Source organism: Priapulus caudatus, unplaced genomic scaffold, assembly GCF_000485595.1.
Source record: "Priapulus caudatus unplaced genomic scaffold, Priapulus_caudatus-5.0.1 Scaffold636, whole genome shotgun sequence".
Classification (NCBI taxonomy): domain Eukaryota; kingdom Metazoa; phylum Priapulida; class Priapulimorpha; order Priapulimorphida; family Priapulidae; genus Priapulus; species Priapulus caudatus.
Window position 1 is genome coordinate 96,881 of NW_014577697.1, and position 7,113 is coordinate 103,993.

General features: G+C 38.4%; 2 protein-coding genes across 4 annotated transcripts; one reads left to right on the forward strand and one right to left on the reverse strand.

Moving 5' to 3' along the window:
- Nucleotides 1-682: 682 nt before the first annotated feature.
- LOC106812336 lies at nt 683-5,371 on the forward strand. 3 transcript variants are annotated; one of them, XM_014816184.1, is made up of 8 exons: nt 683-1,068; nt 1,401-1,541; nt 2,402-2,403; nt 2,910-3,064; nt 3,204-3,357; nt 3,897-3,991; nt 4,439-4,712; nt 4,997-5,371. In XM_014816184.1, exons 1-8 carry the CDS (start codon nt 795-797, stop codon nt 5,198-5,200), a joined length of 1,299 nt encoding a protein of 432 aa, XP_014671670.1. In that variant the 5' UTR covers nt 683-794; the 3' UTR covers nt 5,201-5,371. The 3 variants fall into 3 exon arrangements, with proteins under 3 accessions (XP_014671670.1, XP_014671668.1, XP_014671669.1); XM_014816182.1 differs by having other exon boundaries at nt 684-1,068; nt 2,402-2,577; XM_014816183.1 differs by lacking the exon at nt 1,401-1,541 and having other exon boundaries at nt 685-1,068; nt 2,402-2,577.
- A 664-nt stretch (nt 5,372-6,035) lies between these two features.
- On the reverse strand, nt 6,036-6,767 carry LOC106812337 (G2/M phase-specific E3 ubiquitin-protein ligase-like). The gene is made up of 2 exons (XM_014816185.1): nt 6,708-6,767; nt 6,036-6,517 (listed from the first exon to the last, which is right to left on the reverse strand). The coding sequence occupies exons 1-2, from the start codon at nt 6,760-6,762 to the stop codon at nt 6,282-6,284; spliced, it is 291 nt and encodes a 96-aa protein (XP_014671671.1). The 5' UTR covers nt 6,763-6,767; the 3' UTR covers nt 6,036-6,281.
- Between the last annotated feature and the right edge of the window lie 346 nt (nt 6,768-7,113).

The following is a 7,113-nucleotide window of genomic DNA, read 5'->3' on the forward strand; positions in this document are numbered from 1 at the left end:
TTAGGGTTAGAATTAGGGTTAGGGTTAGGGTTAGGCACATTGGTTTTATTGGGATACATGTTCTCTATCCTTGGGCCGGCGGATCAATCATCAAGGCTAGTTTGAGACCCCCACAATGTTTTCACATATGTGCCACACTAATCTGGTGTGCTAAACTAGGCTTGGGCTAGTATTAATATTATGATTTATAGACACATGCCTATAATTAGCTATGATCCCTGTGAGTCTTGAGTTTATTGAAGCACGTAATATTTATTAGCGTATGCGGCGTGGTATGCAAAATGAAAACGAAAGGTCACGAATTCTATTTTTATCCTCTAATCACAGGTCAGAGTAATTCCTCTGTCTAGACGCATGTCCACTTGGTGTTAAGCGAGAAGGTTACTTGTTGCTAATTGTCATTGTACTAAGTAGTGAGGGTTTAAATGGGCGAGTACCGTGAACGGCTGAGGCGTCGTGCTTGCATGAACGTGGGATAGACTAGATGTAGGACGTATAGTCGTTCTTTTCATATTATTATTAATATGATTAATATATGCATCACGGACCACTACCTAGTAGTAGTACCAGGAGTGCTAGTACTAGTAGTACTACTACTTCTACTAGTACCTACTAGTAGTAGAGATACGCATTTTCACCACATATATCACGTGATCGTTGGATTATGATCTGATAAAGTGGGGACAGGAATGCCAGGGTGCATTTTGAGTAGCCTACAGCGGAGATATCCGCCGTCTTATGGTCCGATATTAAAATATGTTGCGTATATATAATATATATGCATTGCTACATGCATGTGTATTATTACAATTTTCTACGAAAGTAATTTACAAATTCGGTTTGGGACTGCAGTTTTACAGAGTGTCAGCGTGTGTGTGACAAGACTGGCAAGGGATATTGCAGTGGCTTTGCCTGATCGCATAGGCAATGGATTTCTACGGTTGCAGCGCCTACAATACATTCTGAGGCAAGTTACTGCACTGTCAGATGACAGTGTTATTTTACAGATGTGTAATGATGCAGTGGTAGCTCTAAACCAAGCCGAGCAGCTCCTCATCAACCAAGAAGGTAAAATAGTTACATGTTTTGTAGCGTGCTTACAGCTCGCTAGAACCGCGTTAGTAACTGTTTCTGTTTACTGTTTCCATCTCTCGGACTTTCTCGCGGTAGTGCGAGCCATCTACCGTCGCACCGTAGAAATCAGGTCAGAGTGTAAACACAGACGTTCATACTAGCTCTTCTTCTTGTTTTAAATATACAACTGAAAACGGTTTTGTTTAACTTCACCTCGAAAGAAGTGAACCTAGAATTTTCTGTGAAAAGCTGTTTGCAATTTTTGCTACCTCACAGAACATTCCTTTTGAGTGAAGCTTGTGACAAAGTTACATTTTTATGTTCAGCTCATCATGCCACTCAAACTCCCCTGGTGCCATGCCATCATAGTCAAAGGGCTGGACGGCCTGGCTTCGTAATACATAGGGAACAGTTGGAGTTTTTACTGGATTACAACTTTAAAGTCACGGACATTTCAAGAATGCTAGGTACTTTCAAGCTTTCATTTGCAACAACTAAATTATCAACATCGATATGTTTTCCTACCCATATATGACACTCTCCTGAGTGTTTGTTGTATGGGATTTTGTAAATTTTTAGCTGAAACAAGTTGAGCTATCTGCAAGAACACATGGTCTGTTGAAGAAACAAGCAGCTATGCCAGGCCTCATATTTTATACTTTCCAATGATCTACCTGTTTGCAGCTTCATGTTGAGGTGTCCGACCGAATGGGTTACATTTTTGGTGGTTGTTTGTCATAAACTACCCATTCCGAAATATTTGCAGATAATATCATTGTGTCAATATATATTATATTTTAGTTATAATTACACCATACATGTACAGAAAAGCTCTATCGGTGATTAGGCCTTAAAAAAACGTTTGTTTCCGCTAACCCGACCGAATCAATTTTAAACCGCCGTGTCGAAACATTTTATTGTGATCGGGGAAAAAAAAATTTAATATGTAAAAAATGTTTTCTTTAAATAAACAAAATTCCAACGTGATATCGATCGGTGAATGCATTGATTTGACTTTGAAGTCATTATGTGGGCTGTTATAAGTATAAAACAAGTATTGTTAGAATACAAACAAAAATAAAAAATATTTGATAAAAAAAAAGTTTTGCCTGCCTACCCGTGTCCAATTTTTTTCAGCTCCTTAGCAGAAACAAACGTCTTTTTTTCTTAGGCCTTAGTAACAATTCCTTTTTGTGATAGGTATGTAAATTGCTGATCGAGAAAGAAAATTGTGATATATCCTACTGGCTTGTTATCATGCTGCGAGTGAAGAGCAAAGTTATTTACATCCACATTATTTAATTTACATATGAATTTGTGACTTCAGGAGTAAGTCTGTCAACCATCAATAGAAGGCTGCAAGAGTTCAACCTTGCTGCCAGACAAAAATATGCACTTCTCACTGATGCTGAACTTCAGGCTCTTGTAACAGATGCTGTTCGTCAGTTTCCAAACAGTGGATACAGAATGATACAGTCACATCTGTCTTCACAGGGCATTAAAGTAAATATACTTTTAACCAGTTCACTTTACAAGTGAAACACTTTTGCCCAACTGTACTAAATATGCAAGGCTTCCTCTTGTTAGTAGGTAGCCAATACGGCAAGAAATTAGCTAAATTCATCACATTTTGAGTTTTTTGGTGCAAAGTATAACTGGCTCTTGCTATTCAAGGAGACTATTCAAGACTATAAAAAGTTTGCTGACTAATGAGAACACTTCAGTATGGTAGTGTTATGACTTATGGAATAAATGTATATTTTTGGCGAGACCTGGAAAATTAGCATGAGTGCTTCAAAATGTACTTTTCCACGAGTGTTTCTGTTTTTGTTTAGGTTCAGGAATATCGTATTCGATCAGCAATTAGATGTGTAGATCCTGAGGGGGTACTTCAGCGTGCGCTTCAAATTTCGTTCATTCAGCGTAGGTGCTACAGTGTTCCAGGTCCCAACTGCCTGTGGCACATTGATGGCAATCATAAGCTAATCAGGTAGGTAACAGGGACTTTCTTACTTTGTGAAATGGATGAAACTTTCATAAATATTGTTGAAATTGTTGGACGAGACTGGTAGAAAAATAGTTGCTAGTTTCAGTGTAAACACATGGCTTTCCTTTGGTTTTATACACAGGTGGCGCATAGTTATTCACGGTGGTATAGATGGATACTCCCGTAAGTTAATGTTTCTAAAGGCCAGCAACAACAACCGAGCATTAACAGTGCTGCAAGGTTTCGAGGAAGCTGTTTTACAGTTTGGTGTTCCTTCCCGCATTAGAACTGATAAGGTACGTATGGGTTAGCTTAAAGCGTGTATTGCGAGAATTTTCCTGTGTTGTTCCCACTTTCATGATACCTACCGTTATTGTTTGAGTAACAGCAACTGTCTACTAGACTCTAGAGTAACGATAAAATTTCTTACAACCTTCGCATTCACCAAATCCAATGAAATCTGGATTCCACAGAAAAATGTCAATCTAACTGGTTAACAACTCTACAATCATACTTATGTGTTATATTGTGTTTTAGATTCTTCGTTACACTAACACTAATGTGACTGGAACATTTTAGGCGTAGCGCCATCTCTCGCTAAGATTTCAGACTTTTAGATCTGAAACATTTATGTTTGCATCAAAAAATAGGCATATATCATTATCAAGAGTATATAATGTCAGATATGCTATATAATGGGAGTTCTCCCATATATACTCTTGTTTTATATAATGTAGGTGGATAGCTGCTGAATTAAAAATGACTTGTTGGCACTCGCTCATTTGTGTACTTTTTTGTGGTGAGCTATAGTGTCATTGACACTCATTATTTCAAGGGAGGAGAGAATCGGCTTATTGCAGAATATATGCTGCGGCATAGGGGAACTGGTCGAGGGAGTCATATAGCAGGCAGAAGTGTTCACAATCAAAGGTATTTCTGATAGTTTGATTTACTGCACGTTTCTCTGATGCATATTTTCTTATTGAAATGTGACATTACATGGTTTGTACGCATCATGGGAAATCATGGAAACCCTTGAAATTGCAGGCCTTGGAAAAACACACACAAAAAGATTTAGTATGGGAATTTCACTTACGTTTGATGGAAATTCTTGATTTAAGTGACAAATCTGTGTGCTTGTCATTTGGTTCGAAGTTTTATTTTGATGATTTCATGTGCTTCAAAAAAAGCTAAATGTCATGGAAAAGTCCTGGAATTTTACTGCATGGTCTCCATGTGTGCGAACCATGCATTAACATTTTTTATCTCTAAATTTCCCTTTCAGAAGTGCTCTTTTTAAGAGTCATGCAAGAAAGATATGAAAATTATAATGAAATTCTTGAAAAATTGATTATTTTCTTTGCTACTGTGTTGCAGAATTGAACGGCTATGGAGAGACTTGTTTGTTGGTGCTACAAGTTTTTACTGGAACCTGTTTCACAGGATGGAATCATCTGGTATTCTTGATCCGTTAAATGACATTCATCTTTGGGCACTTCATTATGTCTTCACTCCTAGAATTCAGAATCATTTGACACTGTTCAAGGAAGCTTGGGATAATCATCCTTTAAGGACTGCTAAAAACCACACCCCAAATCAGCTGTGGATTCAAGGACGATTAATCCAATGCAATGCTGAAGTTCTAACAGAGGTGTGTACCTAATGTTACATACAAATCTTAACATCAAATGCAGTAGTTTCTTCAATTTCAGCCAATAAATACCCGATATTTAAGGGTGAATATTTTCCCACAAATTTTGAGCGGTCTTGCTCCTTTTATTTTCACAAATAAGTCATATTGCAAATGCTGCTTACATCTTCAAATATCATTTTTAAGTTATCACTATACTGGAATACATGTATTTTTGGTGTAATCTGATGCTTATCACATCTCAATTTTTATTACTTACTAATAAGGCAATTTAATGTTTTAAGGAGACTGCTCAAATGTATGGTGTGGACTGGAGTGCCCCGGCAGTGCATGATACATGTATGTCAGCTGTTGAAGTGCCGGAGACTCCTGCATTTACTGAACTGTCCACAGCTGTGCTACACAGGGTGAATCCTTTGGCGGAGTCATGCAATTTTGGCAGAGATTTATATGAAAATGTACTTCTTTTAGCTCAGCAGTGTTCTTGAAAACTCACCAGTCTACGAGTTGACAAACCATGCACGAGTTGACACAAACTAATAACTGCTGTCATATTTTTTATGAAAATATTTTTGAATATGTTTACAGACTTTATGATAATGCTGTTAGAACATGTTGAAATGAAAATAAACACTGATATTGAACATGTTAATTACACACATGAATGCCTATATTTCCTGTAAAACTCACATTTATAAAAATTATTACTCGTAATATTTCGGGATCAAACTAGTAAACAATTTTATAAAACGTGTCTTGTATTAGCACCAATTAATGCTAAAACTGGTACCGTGTCTCTATACTTTGTTAATACAGTAAAACTCGCGTAAGTCGGCTCGGAGGTGGGCAGTACGTCGAAGTCGACAAAATGACGACTTACGCGTATGTCGGCACAAATATGCTAATCCCAAAAGTGTCGACTTATGCGAGTTTTACTGTAAAACTATAGGTAGAGACAGGGCACCAGTCTAACATTGGCCCTTGCGTAGCGGCGTCGGCTGTGTATAAACAAAATATAACACCCTGCCCATGATGTGTCAAGTACTTTCCAATAACCCAATGCACTTCATACAGCTCCTTGACTACGGAAACAATAGCCGTAACCAGGCAACAAACCAACACAGCTGCTCACCTCACGAGTTGCAACTGCTGTGCAAAGTCCTAACGTATTTACTTATTACCTAATTACCTAATACATAATAACCTATTTAAGTGAAAAAGCCTAAACGTTTCAAGACCCGTGGTAGCTTCGTGTAACATTTTTAAATTACTGAAAAAATGAAGAAAATAATACTCAAACCCCAGTTACTACAGCACTGGATTTTTCGTGCAAAGAATGAGAATGCACCCATAGCATCTACAATATTCTATGCTGCATGCTCCCCTACCTGTGCACTTACTTCAATCTTTGTTGTTATAAACTCTCTTAGATAGAAAGGCGCACTTCAAGGCTTTTAGCTGTTTACTCCTGCAGCTGGTTCTCATAACTGACAACTGACAGCTTCCTTTATCCACCTACGGGTGGCGCATAAGTCGGTACACACCTGTCCCGGTTTTACAATGTCAACCCTATGCTAGTCCAAAACCATGTGCCCCAATGATGCCCTCTTTCATCCACTCGCTGAATTTGTCATAGCTATCATGGCTTGTTGGCAAATATAACACATTCATGCATGTACTGGCTTTCGGCAACAACCCGTCAACAAATTCAATGGTGGGGGTAGGATGGAAACCCATTGGTGGCTCTCGCTCCAATGCTGTGCTGAATATTAGTACGTCTCGTAACTGCACTGTGTTAACAGGATCTGCAGATAAAAATAGCAATGTCAACATGAAGAGTTGCATGTGCGGCATATGCATATTACGTTTAATATAATAACAACAAGTGCCAAATGGTTACTTGTAGGGTTGAGAAGATTGCTGTATATGTGGGTAATTAGCATTCTAGTTTCGAGCCCTGGTCAATTATAACAGTCACAAGAAATCAGTCATTACCTTCACAATCTTCTACGAAGTCTCTCCAGTATGTCACTGCCACTTCCTGCACCATCCTAGTATTGCTGCCTGTTTCTGACGTATACGTTACTCGAAACATAGCAAGGACAGATTGCGAAGTCAGCTGGACCTCCGTTTTCATAAAAACTCGCTGGAACATCTTTCTGTGGTTCCAAAGCAGCGTTTTTATTCCACATGTGCTAGAATGTTAAAAAAACATAATTATGCATACGGGCATGAATAACCGGTTGCCACAATGCTTTGCGCTGTGGTGGACAAATTCACCGCATCTGGTCAGCCGGCAGCGTGATTTTTGGTATTTGATTTTTGATTTAGTCTGTGTGTTCAGTAGAACTGTCCCTGACCCTAGCTTATCCAAAACCTAACTAAATATTACTGGACTGCC

What these genes read in the sequence shown, in the direction of transcription:
- LOC106812337 (XM_014816185.1), bottom strand. Translation starts at nt 6,762, where the DNA reads ATGGTGCAGGAAGTGGCAGTGACATACTGGAGAGACTTCGTAGAAGAT. An exon ending in CTTCGTAGAAGATTGTGAAG is followed by an intron (nt 6,518 to 6,707) that starts GTAATGACTGAT and finishes TTTTATCTGCAG; the next exon opens with ATCCTGTTAACACAGTGCAG.
- LOC106812336 (XM_014816182.1), top strand. Translation starts at nt 795, where the DNA reads ATGTGTATTATTACAATTTTCTACGAAAGTAATTTACAAATTCGGTTT. An exon ending in GGACATTTCAAGAATGCTAG is followed by an intron (nt 1,542 to 2,401) that starts GTACTTTCAAGC and finishes TTGTGACTTCAG; the next exon opens with GAGTAAGTCTGTCAACCATC. An exon ending in TGTCTTCACAGGGCATTAAA is followed by an intron (nt 2,578 to 2,909) that starts GTAAATATACTT and finishes GTTTTTGTTTAG; the next exon opens with GTTCAGGAATATCGTATTCG.